The sequence below is a fragment of the Canis aureus genome, chromosome 15 (assembly GCF_053574225.1).
Source record: "Canis aureus isolate CA01 chromosome 15, VMU_Caureus_v.1.0, whole genome shotgun sequence".
Classification (NCBI taxonomy): Eukaryota; Metazoa; Chordata; class Mammalia; order Carnivora; family Canidae; genus Canis; species Canis aureus.
In genome coordinates this window covers 20,234,787-20,252,194 of record NC_135625.1, presented here as the reverse complement: position 1 = coordinate 20,252,194, position 17,408 = coordinate 20,234,787, and the positions used below count along the sequence as shown (strand labels likewise).

General features: G+C 39.1%; 1 protein-coding gene across 1 annotated transcript in view; it reads left to right on the top strand.

The window, feature by feature from the left end:
• Window positions 1-17,408, top strand: part of ENPP6 (ectonucleotide pyrophosphatase/phosphodiesterase 6) — a 112,836-nt gene that overhangs the window by 34,287 nt on the left and 61,141 nt on the right. The window contains exon 2 of the mRNA XM_077848679.1: window positions 16,326-16,505. Within this exon, the coding sequence (XP_077704805.1) occupies window positions 16,326-16,505 (180 nt within the window). The remainder of the gene's footprint in view (window positions 1-16,325; window positions 16,506-17,408) is intronic.

The following is a 17,408-nucleotide window of genomic DNA, read 5'->3' as shown; positions in this document are numbered from 1 at the left end:
CGTCCGTTTACATGCTGATTGCTACTGCTCGTTGATCAGAGCAGGTGAGTGTGGCTACAGTGGTGACCTAACCTGGTTTTCCCTCCCATGGCTTGGGGAGCTGGTCTCACTTCTCCATGGCCACACGTGGCCCAGGGTCGTGACCTGGGACAGGCCAGCATCATACCTCACACATTCTAGCAAAGACAAGCAAAACTAATCACACTGACAGAAGTCAGTTTTCTTCCATTTGCTTCCTACCAAAAGAAAAAGGGGGGGGGGGGGCAGGAGTGGGGTAGAATGATAGAATGGTTTTTATTTTTTTTTAGTTTTTTAACTGAAAATTGCCAACAATTTCAATTTGCCAACATATAGTATGATACCCAGTGCTCATCCCATCAAGTGCCCTCCTCCGTGCCCATCACCCAGCTACCCCAGTCCCCCCCACCCACCTCCCCTGCTGCAGGAATGGTTTTTATTTTTATAGATTCTTTGGTCCACACTAGATTGAGCCATTGACATTGCTGATAACCTCACAGTCTTGAACAGCTGAATTTGATAATTCTTTATCAGTTTCTGGACTTGATGGTTGATCCAATAATATTTTGATGCCTGGTCCCTGTTGTTGGAGATCACTCATCAATCATCCCAGATTCTACACCAATTGAAAAGCTGGAGTGGAGAATGTGGGTTTTTTTTTTTTTTTAACTGAGTTGAACTCTCCATCCTTGCCCCCCACCCCTGCTCTAGCCACAGGTGGGAATTAGAACACCCCCCTTCCCTGGTAAAAACTCCTGTCCTGGGTTAGAGGAGAGGATGTAAACACTTGCAGGTGGACAGGATGGGAGGGGGCTGGGGCTTGTGTTATGCCAAAGTAACTACCCCAAGTTGTGTGAGGAATGTGGCCAATCTTATGTCCCTGGGGGAGAGGAGGGTACTTCAGTGTGTGTGGGGGGGGGGCGGGGGGCTGGCGGGATGGAGGCTTTATCACAAGGGAGAGGGCGCTTCAGGTTAAAGGTATTGGCTGAATTTCATTCATCTATGCAAGAATAAGTACCAGGAATAAGAAGTTCCTCCCTTTGAATACCTTCCATCTCTAGAAGTCCCTAGAAGTTCTCAGTAAAATGGGACTGTGTCTCAAAAAAGATTCCATCTTAATGTAATAATTAACCCAGGCTTGTTTCTAACTTTGCACAGAGGTGAGGATAGATTAACTTGTTTGGAAATTTCTTTGAGCTTTGATAAAAATTAGCTCTCCAGAAATAAAAAGAGTTTAAAATAAAAGCTTCAAGATCAACATTTTTGCCCTTATGCAGGAAAATAAGTTTTGTTTCTTTTCCTGTATCCTGGTTGTTAAATAATGGCACCAATCTAGTACATGCCAGGAAAATAAAACCGTGTATTTTTTTTTGAGTCCAGTGACCTCACAACTATGAGTGTGAATGTCTCTAATAAAAACTATCTCTCCTTTTTAACATTTGGGGTTATTTTTATTACAGTCCCTACACTTCACACTATAATCAAAGCCTGTTATCTCGGTCTTGCAATATTTGTGACTCAGAATCTAATCGTGACTGTGTCTGGCACGTAGATCAGTAGTTACATTTAAAGATGTGCAAATTTTGAGCTTTTCTTTCACCTTGACCTTGCATATTTCATTGGAAGCCCCTACTTTAACATACCAAACACTGTCTTTGAACAAGTTAAGAAAAGAAGATATATTTCCCAACAGAGATGATCCTTAAAACAAATTTCAACTTGTAAGTTAGGTGCTTTGAGTAATACCTTGTTATTTCCTTTAAGTCTCTTGGGTATCAAGTAGTTATTTGAAAGTTCACCAATCTAAATAGGGTCTAAACTAATCTTTAGAGCCTCCAAATGCTCAACGGGAAGTGCTGAGAGGTCTAGTAGTAGGAAATCCGACTTCTAACATTCTCAGGTTGCCTGGCTCTGAATCGGGGCTACGGTTACTTCTTGGAGCCCACATCAATTTGAGGTGTTGTATATACATTCAGTCTTTAAAATGCACCCATTAACTTGCAGGGCTTTGGAGCTTTGGGAGCCTCTCTTTTCACAGCTGTACTTTTTCCAGGGGGAGAGGGAATGTATGATCCCTATCTGCTTCATTAGTATCCCCCTGTCTGGAAGCATTCCCTTCTTTAGAGATATTTGTGGTAATGTTTGTGCATGATAGTCGACTGTAAAGGTGAAAGTGTCTGGCTTTCTGGAGATCTGTGCACCTCTGTGTGGTTACCTTGGTGAGAGTCTCAGAAGCAAACCGGGATTATGAGGCAATTTCTATTACAATGACCAAGTCCTGATGAGTTGATAAACAGTCCAGTGGGTGCTGGGAAGCATGAGGACACTGAATCAGTGGGATCTGGCTTTGAATTGGGCTCTACCCTCTTATCAGCTGTGTGGGCACTTCCAGCCTTATTTCTCCATGTACAAATGAGGATAATTGTATCCATCGCTTAGAGTTACGTTGAAGACTAAGATGGAAGCATAGAATACCTCGTTCCAGACACATAGGAGGTGGCCAAGAACTCGTCTTACTACTAAACTGATCAGTCTTACTACTAAGCTTATTACCTGTCAAATCGGTACAGACCTTTGGCCTTCAGGTGATAAGCCCTCCTGAGAGAGTCTAACTTGGCCTCTAGCCCACCCATGCATTGCCCCAGTTAAGGTACTTCCTGAGTAGGCTGAAGCCTTGCAACCTTACACCTGGAGAGGCTCACGGTTCCCTGAAGCCATCCCGTCCTTGAGAGTAGAATCTTTCCAGATTACATAATAGCAAGCCCAATAGCAGCAGCAGCAGTGCCCTCCTTGTGGGCTTAGTAAGTACTGCGGGTTGTATTGAGTGCTAGTTTGTACACCGGTGAACTAGTGTTAGTAGATCATACTAGTTAAGAGCAAGGACTCTGATCCAGGCCCCCTGAGTTGAAACCTGGCTGCACTACACCTGCTGTTGAGAGACTTCAGGAAAGTTGCCTTTCTGGGCCTCAGTTACTTCATCTGTAAAGAGGGCCAACAATAGTACTTATCCCCGAAGTGATTATCAATATTAAATGCTATGTTAGTTTCCTGGAGCTGCTACAACAAAGCACCACACAGAGGGCGCCTTAGAACAACACGGATTGATTGTCTCACTGTTCTGGATGCCTGCAGTCAGAAATCAAGGTGTTGGCAGGGTCATACACCCCCTAAAAGCTCCAGGGAAGGGTCCTTCCTTGCCTCTTCTAGCTACTGGTAGTTCTTGGAGCTCCTTGGCTTGTAGATGGCCACCTTCTCCCCATGTCTTCACATCATCTTCCCTCTGTGTATGTCTTCCTCTGAATCCAAACTTCCTCTTTTTAAATAAAGATATTGGTCATAATTGAGTTAGGCCAACTCTAATGACCTCGTTTTAATTTGATTTTCCTCTGTAAAGACCCAATTTCTAGATAAGGTTACTTCTTGAGGTACTAGGGATTAGGACTTGAACATATATTTTGTGAGAGGACACAATTCAACCTGTAACACCTGAACCTAGAATAATACATGAAACATAGCAAACATTGTATATCTGTTGACAATTTTTTATTTTTAATATAACAATCCAGCCAGGAAAGTACTATTATTTCCATTTTAGAGATGGAAAAACTGAGGCTCCGAGAAGTGAAGGATTTGCCTCAATTCCCATAGCTCAAAAGGGAGAAGACCCCTTAGCCCAAACTGTGGTGTTCCTCACTACATGCCTGTTATTGCTCCACTGTACCCATCATCTCCCAGGGTGGACAGATTGTCCTCAGCCTGGCTCAGTGTACCCATCACACATGGTTGTGACAGAGATTTCCAACCAGTGGCCCCTGAGGCCTGCCCACCACTCTGGCCTCTGCTTCATGATTTCTGCTCATGATGATGTCCAGTTAGTCGAAAATGTTTTGACTAAACTGATGGGCCTAGCATGTAACTTCATTTTTCACTTTTCAATGAGCTATTTTAATAATGATTAGACAGAGTCCCATTCATCCAATGGAAACACAGGTGGACCCCCAGAAGAATATGATAGAAGACTTTAGAAATTAAAGATTCATATTACTTTGTAAGGGCAATTGTACATCAGAATGAAGAAAGCTTTTGTAGAATAGAGACATTCCTCTATTGGTTCCTTGGTGGCTGTGGGACCAGAGTGCTTACTGATATAATAGGCTATGTGGTTGTTTTCTGCATGTTTATTTACAGACATAAATCAATGGTTAAAAAAAAAAAAAAAGGCAAGAAGTCTCCTCTTGAAATCAGCATAAATTTATGTTCCAGAATACAGATAGAACCAACTCTATTGTAGTCCTGAAAAGTGAAGAGCAAAGCAAGTCGTACTGAAAGACAGGATCAAGGTTCATGTTGGTTTTGTTCTGTTTGCCCCTACACCCCACGAACCACTTGTTAGCACTGTGGCCTTGAGCAAATACTGACTGTTTCACACCTAATATATGCATAATGCAGAGAGATGTCTCTTACCTCTGAATTCATAGATAGAGGATTAGACCGGGAAGTCATCTGTGGTCTCCTCCATTTCTGAGATGTATGCGGGAACCATAAACACTCAACATGGCCCTGTGCTGGTGACATCAGGCTGGGGTGATCCCTAATACTTAAAGATCCTACTCAAGTGGTCAGTATGATCTTCTTGAAAAATATGTGCCTTATGGTTTTCCTTGGCTTTTGTACTGTGTCTTCTCTATTTGTCTATTTGCCCTACTCCTCCTCTTCCTAGTCCTCCTGAAATGGCCTCCTGGATGGCCTCAGCTGGACAGAGGGAGGAGATTGAATTTGGGAGATTGGTTCTGACTCCCTGGTTCAGAGTTGGCCAAGCTCCTCTCCTTGCTCTTCAAGCCTGAGTGGAGTGGAGGTTTGGGGGGAGGGGAGGGGTGCTGGCTCCTGCCACACGTAATCTTGGGTTGCATCACCATCTTTTATTGGATCTCCCAAACACTCACCACCCCTTTTGGCAAATAGCCCCTCTCAGGAAACTGTACCATCTGTTTACACTGCCAGGACTTACACTGAGTCAAGCCACAACTGTCTTGAATTGTACCAGCACAGCATATCATTATGAGCATCTCATCCTTTAAGGGAGTGAAGCTGAGTGATGGAAAGTGGAACTCTGTTTTACCTGAACAAGAAATATCCCCCTCTCTCATCTCTTCATCATTTTGGGCTTGCCCTCACCTCTGGGTGCACTAGATTTTGTGTCTGAAAAGTCTTCCTTAGCTTTCAAATCCCACCTCCTCAAGAAGCTTTCTCTGACTCATCCAGGATGAGTTGGCCTCCCCTCATTCTGTGTTCCTCCTGGGTTCCCTGTGTACCCCTCAGCCCACTTCTCGTGCTTCATCGTGACCATGAGGTAGAAGCAGAGAGGGTGCTTCTCAGCATGACAGTTAGAGCTGCCAGGTGAAATACAGGGTTTCCTGGCCACATTTGAATTTTAGATAACCAACAGATAATTTAGCAGAAGTATGTTCCATGGAATATTGGGACACATAGGGGAAAAAGAAATTCATGGTTATCTAAACTTCAAATTTAACTGGGAATCTGACATCTTTGTCTTTTCCTTTTTTTCTTCTTCTTTTTTTTCCTAAAATAAACCTGGCAACTCTAACTACAATGGCCTTCTAAAGTGGGTGGCTCCTGTTTTAAGAAACACTTGATTTTCTTTTTCCTTCTTTCCTTTCTCCCTTCCTTCCTTCCTTTTTTCCAGCATTCTATGTGCTAATGAGTATGCAAATTTGGGAGTTGAACAGGAACTCTGGAGGACTGAATTACTTTTGAGAAAACTGAAGTCTGGAGAGAAATTTGGCTAGTAGGTGCTGTGGAGCAGAGAATGGAGAAGGGGAGAGTCAGTGAGGTGGACAAGGCGGGGACCTTTACTGTGAAGGGCCAAGGAGGGATATTTTGGGAATATTTTGTGTGTGGAGTTTCTTTGTAGAAATGTAAAAATGTAATGCAATGTAGTAAATGAGCTTCATTTCTAGGGTACCATGTATTATGGAAGCACGAAGTCTAGAGGTGGAAGTGCCTGAAGTTATGTGCAAGAATCTTGGTGGAAATAGGGTTGGAGCAAATCATGTGGAGAGCTCAAGAGAAAGGAGGCTCCAGTTGATCTTTGGATTATATTTGTTTCTGTGATTCTCCTAATAATAGCAATAAAAGTTGATGTTAACAGTGCTTACTGTGTGCTGTGTATATGTATATATGTATATGTATGTGCATATGTATGTGTATGCACATATGTCTGTGTGTACACAAACACACTCCTCGCTTAGTTCAGTTTGAGTAAGCACAAAATCTAATTACCACACTTTAGTTAAATAATACCAGTTCCCCAGCAACAGGATTCTAACTTCAGTTGCCACCCCATATTAACTACAATGAATATGGCAGCCGTAATTGTAGCTGTTGTAGCATAAAGTATAATTCACTGCGGGCTCTTCAGTCCACAGATCACTATGTAAATAACGAATGTGCATCATGACCAGTGACCAATCGCATCACTTCTTTCAAAGTCTGCTGGTAATTGGTTGTCACCCATGTTACTTAGTGCAGGCACAGACAGCAAAACATGTAATTGTGTTGCCTCCTTGCCTCCCAGCGATAAACCCATTTAATTGAACTTTAATGCATTACTGGTGCTGGATAATGCTCCAGGTCACCCTAATTCTCTTCAACACTTCAACAAAGATGTGAAAATGTGCTTTTTACTCCAAAAACATTTTTAATGATCTAGCAAATAGATCTAGGCTATTTCAACTTTTAAAAGCCTATTTTCTTAATTTTTTAAAAGATTTTATTTATTCATAGAGACACACAAAGAAAGAGAGACAGAGGCAGAGACACAGGCAGAGGGAGAAGCAGGCTCCATGCGGGTAGCCTGCCGTGGGACTCGATCCGGGGTCTCCAGGATCACGCCTCAGGCTGCAGGCACGCTAAACCACTCTGACACTGGGGCTGCTCAAAAGCCTATTTTCTTAGATGGGCTTTTCTTGGCCAGGCTTTTGATACTATAGTGGGGGATCATGCAATTTTTTTTAGCTAAGTGTTGGAAGAAATATGACCTAAACATGTAGCCGAAAACATCCACGCTTCGTGAAAGCAAGTAATACACATACAATGTGACAGAAACATGCTGCATTATGCAAATAACTTTGCAGGATCAGAACCAAAAATAAATGGAATCACAGGGGAAATAGTTGATCGGGGGATTTGGACATCAGCACCATCTGAGACGGTCACCGTGCAGCCAGAGGAACTTAGTGAAGGTGATCTTAATGACATAAATGAAGATGTCAATCTCATCTGTGATGAGAAGGATGAAGATGTCCTAAAGTGACACTAGCAGAAATCTTCACATTAAAAGAACTCTCAGAGATATTTCATGACATTGAAAGCACAAAGGATAAAATGTTTGAAGCTGATCCAAACTTAGAAATGGTAGGACAGTTTGCTAAGACAAGGAAAATATGCTTACTTGGATCATGTTGTATCTTGGGAAAAAGTAGACAAGCACTCTTCAAACCAGTCTGATAAGTTTTATTTTTACTGAGAAATAAGAGTCTTTGTCAATATTTCTATTGTTTAAAATTACAATGTGCTAATGAGTATTGATTTTCCTACTTTCTTCATTTTTCCATTCATCAATTGATAGACACTTGGGCTGCCTCCATAGTTTGGCTATTGTAAATAATGCTGTCATCAACATAGGGGTACATATATCTCTTTGAGTTAGTACTTTCATATTCTTTGGATAAATACCCAGTAGTGGAATTACTGGATAATATGGATAGCTCTATTTTTAATTTTTAAAGAAACCTCTGTATTATTTTCACAGTGGCTTCCCCAGTTTGCATTCCTATCAACAGTGCACAAGGGTTCCTTTTTCTTCACATCCTCGCCAACACACGTTGTTTCTTGTCTTTTTGATTTTAGACATTCTCACAGATGTGAGATGCACATTTGTGCAAATTTGATTTGCATTTCCTTGATAATGAGTGATGTTGAATATCTTTTCATGTGCTTATTGGCCATCTGTATGTCTTCTTTGGAGAAGTGTCTGTTCATGTCTTCTGCCCATTTTTAAATTAAATTATTTGTCTTCCTGGTGTTGAGTTATAGAAGTTCTTTATACATTTTGGATACTAACCCTTTATTGGATATGTCCTTTACATAGATCTTCTCCCACTCAGTAAGTTGTCTTTATTTTGTTGATTTTTTCCTTTGCTGTGCAGAAACTTTTAATTTTGATGTGGTCCCAATAGTTTATTTTTGCTTTTGTTTCCTTTGCCTCAGGAGACATATCTAGAAAAATGTTGCTATGGGCAATGTCAAAGAAATTACTGCCTGTGCTCTCTTTTTGGATTTTTATGGTTTTAGGTCTCACATTTAAGTCCTTAATCTATTTTGAGTTTATTTTGTGTATAGTATAAGAAAGCGGTCCACTTTTACTCTTTTGCATGTAGCTAGCTGTCTAGCTTTCCCAGCACCATTTATTAAAGAGACTATCTTTTTCCCATTGCATATTCTTTCCTCCTTTGTTGAATATTAATTGACCATATAATGATGGGTTTATTTATAAGCTCTTTATTCTGTTCCCTTGATCTATGTGTCTATTTTTGTGCCAGTACCATACTGTCTTGATTGCTCAGCTTTATAGTATATCTTGAAATCTGGGAATGTGAGACTTCCAGTTTTGTTCTTCTTTTTCAAGACGGCTTTGGCTACTCAGGGTTTTTTTGTGGTTCTATACAAATTTTAGGATTGTTTGTGTTAGTTCTGTGACAAATGCTGCTGGTATTTTGATAGGGATTGCATTAAATATTTAGATTGCTTTCGGAGTATGGACATTTTAATAATATTTGTCCTTTCGATCCATGAGCATGGGATATTTTTTCATTTGTTTGTATCGTCTTCAATTTCTTTCATCACTGCTTTACAGTGATTTACAGTCCTCAGATCTCCTTGGTTAAGTTTATTCTTAGGTATTTTATTATTTTTGGTGCAATTGTAAATGGGATTATTTTCCTAACTTCTCTTTCTGCTGGTTCATTATTACTTTATAGAAATGCAATGGATTTCTGTATCCTGTGAAAATTACTGAATTCATTTATCAGTTCTAATTGTTTCTTGGTGGAGTCTTTAGGGTTTTTATGTATCTCATCATCTGAGAAGAGTGAAAGTTTTACTTCTTCCTTATCAATTTGGTTGTGTTTTATTTATTTTTGCTGCCTGATTATTGTGGCTAGAATTTCCAGTATTATATTGAATGAAGGTGGTGAGAGTGGACATCCTTGTCTTGCTCCTGATCTTATAGGAAAAGTTCTCAGTGTTTTACCATTGGGTACGATGTTAGCTGTGGCTTTTTCATATATGGCCTTTATTATGTTCAGTTATGTTCTCTCTAAACCCAGTTTGTTGAGGGTTTTTATCATGAATGGTTGTACTTTGTTCAAATGCTTTTTCTGTATCTATTGAAAGGATCACCTGGTTCTTATCCTTTTTTTTTTTAATTAATGTGAAGTATTATGTTGATCGATTTGCAAATATTAGACCACCCTTGTATCCTGGGAATAAATCCAACTTGATAGTGTTGAATGATTTTTTTAATGTGTCGTTGGATTCAGTTTGCTAATTTTTTGTTGAGGATTTTTGCATCTATGTTCATCAGAGATATTGGTCTATAGTTCTTTTTTTTGCAGTGTTTTTATATGATTTTGGTATCAGAGTAATGCTGGCCTCATTGAATGAAGTTAGAAGCTTTCCTTCCTCTTCTATTTTTTGGAATAATTTGAGAATAATAGGTATTAACTCTTCTTTAAATGTTTAGTAGAATTCATCTGTGAAGCTGTCTGGTCTAGGACTTTTGTTTTTGGGAAGTTTTTTGTGATTCAATTTCATTGCTGGTTATTTATCTGTTCAAATGTTCAATTTCTTCCTGATTCAATTTTGGGAGGTTATATGTTTCTAGGAATGAATGCATTTCTTCTGGGTTGTCCAATTTATTGGTATATAATTTTTCATGACATTCTCTTATAATCTTTTGTATATCTGTGGTGTGGGTTATTTCTCCTCTTTCATTGCTGATTTTGTTTATTTGAGCCGCACTCCCTTTTTGATGAGTCTGGTTAAAGATTTATCAATTTTGTTGATCTTTTTAAAGAATCAGTTCCTGGTTTAATTGATCTGTTCTATTGGTTTTTTAGTTTCTATTTCATCTATTTCTGCTGTAATCCTTATTATTTGCTTCCTTTCACTAGTTTTGGATTTTGTTTTTTTCTTCTTTTTCTAGCTCTTTTAGGTGTAAGATTTGGTTATTTACTTGAGATTTTTCTTGCTTCTTAAGGTAGACCTGTATTTGCTATAAGCTTCCCTCTTAGAACAGCTTTTGCTGCATCCCAAAGATTGTGGACCATGAGTTTTTGTTTTCATTAGTCCTCATATATTTTTTATTTCATTTTTTATTTCTCGGTTGACCCATTCATTATTTAATAGCATGTTATTTAACTTCCATGTATTTGTGGTCTTTTTAGACTTTTTCTTATGGTTGATTCCTAGTTTCATAGCATTGTGGTTGGAAAAGATGCATAGTATGACTGATCTTTTTCAATTTACTGAGACTTGTTTTGTAGCCTAAAACGTGATCTATTCTGGAGAATGTTCCATGTGCACTTGAAAATAATGTGTATTCTGCTGTTTTAGGATGGAATGTTTTGAATATATCTGTTAGATCCATCTCTTCCAATATGTCATTCAAAGCCACTGTTTTCTTGTTGATTTTTCTGTTTGGATTATCCATCCATTGATGTAAGTGAGATGTTAAAGTCCCCTACTATTATTGTATTACTGTCAATTACTTTCTAGGTTTGTTATTAGCTGCTTTGTGTATTTGGTGCTCCCATGTTGAATGAATAAATATTTATAATTGTTATATCTTATTGTTGAATTGTTCTCTTTATGATTATCTAGTAGTCCTTTTTGGTCTCTTGTTAGAGTCTTTGTTTTTTGTTTTTTGTTTTTTTTTTTAAATTTTTATTTATTTATGATAGTCACACACAGAGAGAGAGAGAGAGAGGCAGAGACATAGGCAGAAGGAGAAGCAGGCTCCATGCACCGGGAGCCCGACGTGGGATTCGATCCCGGGTCTACAGGATCGCGCCCTGGGCCAAAGGCAGGCGCCAAACCGCTGCGCCACCCAGGGATCCCGAGTCTTTGTTTTAAAGTCTATTTTGTCTGATATAAATGTTGCTACCTCAACTTTCCTTTCACTTTGATTTGCATGAAAAATACTTTTCTATCACTTTCACTTTCAATCTGCCTGGGTCTTTAGGTCTGAAATGGATATTTTTTAGGCAGTAAATAGATGGGTTTTGCTTTTTTAAATCCATTTTGTCACCCCCCATGTCTTTTGATTGGAACATTTAGTACTTTTATATTCAAAGTAATTATTGATAGATATATACTTATTGCCATTTTGTTACTTGTGTTATGGTTGTTTCTGTAACTCTTCTCTGTTCCTTTCTTCTCTTGCTCACTTCTGTCATGGTTTGTTGACTTTCCTTAGTGATCTACTTGGTTTTATTTCTCTTTATTTTTGTGCATGGTCATTTTTATGGTTCTACACTACCATGCAAAGGAAGAACACCATATCTGTATGTATATGTCACAATAATTATTATCACGATCATTATTCTGATGAGAAAATTAAGCTTCAGAGAGTCTAAGCTACTTGTCCAAGGTCACGCAGATAGTAAATAGTAGAGCTTGGAATCACATCTATGCAGTCTGCCTCCAACATCTGCCCCCTTAATCATTAAACCACAATATTGCCTCTACCAAGCCATGAGCACTTCAAAGACAGAGACCTTAGCTTGTGGTCTTTAAATGCCTGGCATATAAATGTGTGATAAATACATGTTGGATGAATGAAAAAACAGAAAATAAATGAAATAAGGAACTATAAAAAGAATTAACATTAACTATTTGAAAATAATGAGAACAAATTAAGACCAGTTAAAGACTAAGTAGCAGCAACCCTATAGATGTCCATCAGTTGTAAATAATATGGAGAGATCTGCAGTCATCTCATTTGATGTGAAGGCCAGCCATTGCTGAGATGTTTGGAAACATATAACAGATGCAGAAGATTATGAGTATTTGCTAAGAAACTTCTGGTGATGGTCATTACATCAGAACACACTTGACTAAGACTTTGGGGAATAAAAAATGAAGGTTTCTTGTCCTGTTCCTCTCATACAGTGGTTCTAGGTGTTGAAACTATTCCGTGAGCATCCTCTGAGAAAGGCAGGCAGTAGCCCCTGTGCTTGCCACTGGTCAGAGTAGCCACTAGCAGCTCCTAGTCAAATGCAGCAGCTCTTAAACTGAGGTGGCATCTATGGATGGGCTTCAAGAGTTCACAGGTCCTATGGAGGACACTTAATGGAATGAGCCCTGTGTATTATATGCAACTGATGAATCACTAAATTCTCTCTCTGAAATTAATTTTTAAAAGAAGTCCACAACCTTCAGGTATCAGATTGATTGCCACAATTTGTGTTAACAAGTTTATAAATTCTACGGGAGGTAAAATGAAAAAAATATTCAACTGTGTTTGGAAATTTTTGTACCGGGAGCTGTCCCCATTTTTAGAGTGAGTACTACACCTTCTGGGACAAGTTTTAAAGCCCCACCTGGCTGTCATTTGGAGGAGGGGATGTAGGGGAAAGAAGTAGACTTTCTTTACACCATACTTGAAAACCACCTGAGATTTGTGGTTTGTGTCCATGTCAGGAAAGTTTCTGTTGAAGTCTTGAGGAAAGGGTCCAAATAATCAAACTATAGCAAAGCTCTGTTTGGAAAGCCTAAACCAGAGGAAAATCAAGAAGAGTTGCAGATGTATAAAAATAGATATGGGTCAGGCAGAAATATGGAGATGAGAGCTTGTGGGCTGCAGAAGCCAGTACATTGTGTTTTGTTCTGTTCTGTTTTTACAGCCACCGCATTTGCTGAGGCAATAAAAATGAAAGAACAAGAGAGAGACAGGGTAGGTAAGGAAACCAGCTTGAGTAAAAGTGGACTTAGACTGTTATAAGTATAGACTGCCAGCCTTAATATATTCATGGAAAGAAATCAGCTCATCTGGGAGAGAAGATTCAGAGCAGACATGAGATAGGGAGCATACATCCTCCTGCTGGCTTCCATGAAAGACAACACTTCCTAAAACAAAGGGATGCCCCTGGGGACTAGCATAGCATCTGTGATTAAGCCTTTGAAGAATACACCCTGCCACCTTAACTCAAGGCCCCAGTCTACCAAAAGAATAAAAAACTACTTTGCTAAACAGGGGTCTGAGGTTAACCTTGTTGAAAGAGCTCCAGTCTACACTTGGAAACCCTTTAACTCACCTAGAAAGAAGAACTGGTCCCAGGATCTTCTTTAGGTACCATTCACTTACAGGAAGTGAACAGGAACCTCTTCGTTCCAATATATCACTTCCAGCCTTTGGAGAAGTGTTGATCTCCATATGTCTGATCTTCCTTTAGAATGGATGAGCCACTCTGGGCCAGCCTAGACCAGCTGGCGTGCTAGATGAGAGGAGGAACCACAGCTACCTTTGGGGTCTTTGTCTTAAAGATACTTCCCTAAAGAATGTCATATTAAAGTTATCAGAGCTCACTTGAGTCAGCGGGCACCACAGATTCAATTGTGTAAAGGGAGTACCAAGGCTAATGCTACATCTTACATAATGGGAAGAAGAAAAGATCCATCAGGAAAAAAGCTAAGGGACTCAGATAACCACAGGAAACAGGATTTCATCATTTAAAAATGTAAAATATTCCAGAATTGTGTGTTAACTACACACGTAGATCCTGTCTCTCCTCAGTGAAGCCCTATGGATGTTTCCAAAAAAATATGTGTAAGAGATGGAGAATTTAATTTTAACAGACATTCTCTGGAAGAATGTTCTCTCTCGGTCTCTCTCGGTCTCTCTCTCTTACAAACACATCGTCCACAATCCAGTCATAAGACAGCTCTACAATCCACAGGAGGCTCCTTATAATTTTTTACCCAGAGAGCAAAAGAGGGTGAGAGAGTTTGCACCCTCTAGGATCTAGACAGTTGGGTGTGAGTGTTGAAAAGAAGAAAAACATTTTATCAAATGATATTGTGGGATTGCCAAGGTATACAATTTATAAGTACTTAAAAAATTATTTTCTTTTTCTTTTCTTTTTTTTTTTTTTTAATTATTTTCAGTTGCTTCATACTTCTTTGAAGTATCACCTCGCGGGAACTGCATCACATGAGGCCTGGTTAGATTTGGGTTTCAGGCATTTCTTCTAAAATTGCCAAAACAGTTTCAGATAAAAGCAGAGATTCCTATATCCTTCCCACTTGGTATCTCTCCCCATTATTCTCATATCTGATATTCTGAGCCTTTCCAGCCCTTTCCTGTGATTCATCTAGAAACTTCTTGGTTTACCGACTTTGGTAATGCTTCCCAAACCCTTTTCAATTTTGCGCCCTTGCCCAGTGTCTGTGACACCAGCTCCAGTTAAGATACATCTGCTATTAGGAGGACATTAGAGAACATCTACAGGGAAAGACTGGAAAGGACACATTTCCCAGTGAATATTACCATGATTATCTTGCCTTGTGAAAAGGGTGAGGATTTGTAGGATAATAAAAAATGTTTTAGATACAAGACACAGTATTTTGAATAAAGAAAGCAGGTAGAAATTTTACTCAAGACAGGATTCACCTTGATATTATTAAACTTTGATAGCCTAAAAAAATAACATAATCAAACAATAAGAAGTATGTCCCTACTTTTAATGAGTTAGAACATATTAGGATTTGTTCTCAAAAGAGTGGGTGAGAATCCTTACAGTTCTCAAGTTAAGGTGGCACCCTGGTCCCCTTCTTAGTCCTGGCCCAAGGAAGCCTGTCTCTTTTATGCTAAGGAACCTCTGTTAAGTATTATATTACAAGGTACTTGAGGTTGGGGACTATCCAATTTATTTTGAATCTTTATGCCTATCACAATGTAGAGCCCAGAGAAGCATTGAATACACGTCAGTTGAAGGAATAAATGTAACTAAGTTCCTTAACCATTGGAGAAATCGTTCAAAGTTCTTATTTTATTTTATTTTATTTTTTAATTTTGTCAGTCCACATGTGACACCTTTGGTCAGAGTCAAAAAGCTAACCCTGCATCCTTGGGTAAAAACCATTTTTATTTTTGAATCTCTGGGCTTTAAATTCAAAGCATGATTTGTAGGAGGCCGGGGTTTCTGCTGTGAAATAAAAGGTTTTTCCTTTATAATATTTTGGGTCTCCAAATTTTCAAAACTGTATTTTATGGTTTCTCTTTGTTTTTGTTTAAAAATAAATTTGTTGTGTGTGTTGGGGGTGAGGTAGAGGTGTTCAAGAAGAAAGAACAATAGCGAACAAACAAAAAAAGTCACTTTGATTAAGCATAGTTAGTGAGCTCAGTGAAGCATGTTTCATCCTGATGCCAAATGACGCTCACGAAAATTGCAGCAATTTTTGATGCACTTGCCAATGTTTGTGTTATTTTTACTTTAAAGATGTAGCAGATTGCTCCAAAATAAATAATTTAAGCCTAGCGTTTCAAAAGAGTCCAAGCGCTTGCGTCTTTCACTTCTGGCTTCTCTTCTGGGACTAAGCTGTGCCCAACAGAAGCAATCCTCATTTCTATATAACACTCCATTTGGAGGGCTGTTTTCTTGCTTTGTTTTTCAAAGTTGAATCTATTTCTCACCATTCTGTTCCAAATGTCGTAGATTCTATCATTGTTCTGAGCTGAAGCAATAACTCCTCTTATCCAGGAACACAAGGAAATAAACTCCAAAGCATCTAGATTCATGACTTTATGGGAGGAGGGTTTCGAAGGGGTGCTCTGGGGTGAGACCTAATCCAAGCTCCACAGGAATCTACAATTTCCATACTGATTCATATTTAGATTTTGAGCCATGAACAATGGGTCAGATTTTTGTGCACAACATCCTCAGGATAACTTAAAATAGATTGGCAAATGAACTTCACACAAAATGACCCCATCCTCAAATTATTAGACTTCTCATCTAATTGTCGTTGTGGTATGGTACAATCTAAGAGGGAAGAAACATCTATGATAAAAAAAAATTAAAAGTGAATTTTTGTGCTATTCTGTACTTCCTAACTGCGCATGAATGGCTTTTATAAGCAGAAAAGAGAAAATGGCTTTTACCAAAAGATAAAATATAAAAAGATTAGAACAATAAATTGACAGGCTTGTGTTCTCATCAACATAGGCCGCCATTGTGAGGTCCATCAGATGATTGGGAACTACATGTGGGACCCTAACACCAACAAGTCATTTGACATTGGCGTCAACAGAGACAGCCTGATGCCTCTCTGGTGGAATGGATCAGAACCTCTGTGGGTCACTCTGACCAAGGCCAAAAGGAAAGTCTACATGTATTACTGGCCAGGTGAGTGTGTTGACATCCAGACCCTTCCAGCCTCCCATATCTCAAAAACTGTGGAGTCTCTGAAAACAAATGATGTAGTTTTCATGTTCAAAGACCAAGCCAAGGTTTGGAAAATGGGATCTTTACAAGAAATATGTCTTACAGGCATGTGTTTTAAACTTTTGTTTTGAGCTCTCTAGCAATAGAAGACACAATGCTGTTTCCTGATTTCCTTGCTTCAGCAATATTGCTGTAGTATATCATGCTTTTTCATGTGCAAAATTTTGGATATCCAAAAGAGATAAATTATGTGTTGCTTCTCTGCTTTACAAAAGAATTTGGCATACTATTTCTATAGATTTTGAGCTCCCCTGCAAGTTGAAAAGAGGATTCAAAGCACTTACAACTTTTTGGTACTGCATTAAGTGAATTCTCTTTGTATTAATATTCCTCCTGTACATCATAGATCAATGAGAAACTAAATTACTTACTGCAATGAGGTAAGTCATCATGCAAACTACCCTGGCTGCCGTGAGAAGTCTTCAGAATACTCTCGTCTTGGCAGTCAAAAATCTTTCACTAAGGATGAGAGGATTCAGTGATAACAAAATAATCAACTTACAGTTGTCTTCCCATTGATGGAATTCATTCTTCAGGTAAGCGGGTTATATGACTTCCCTATGTACACGACTTTAGACACACTTTTTTCCAAATTCTTAATGGTGTAATACTGCTGATTGCCATGATGGAAGAAGATGTCAGGAGAGGCCTAGAAGAAATGAAGAGATTTAATGGGGAGAGGCAGCGGTGGGGGTGGGGGAGCTCATTTCCCTGGGTTAGAGGACAGCAGCAGCCTGATAAATTGTGAGAGTGTGGTGGGTTGTGGGGGAAGGTGGCAGGTGGGGGTCGGGGAGAGCAGAGAGA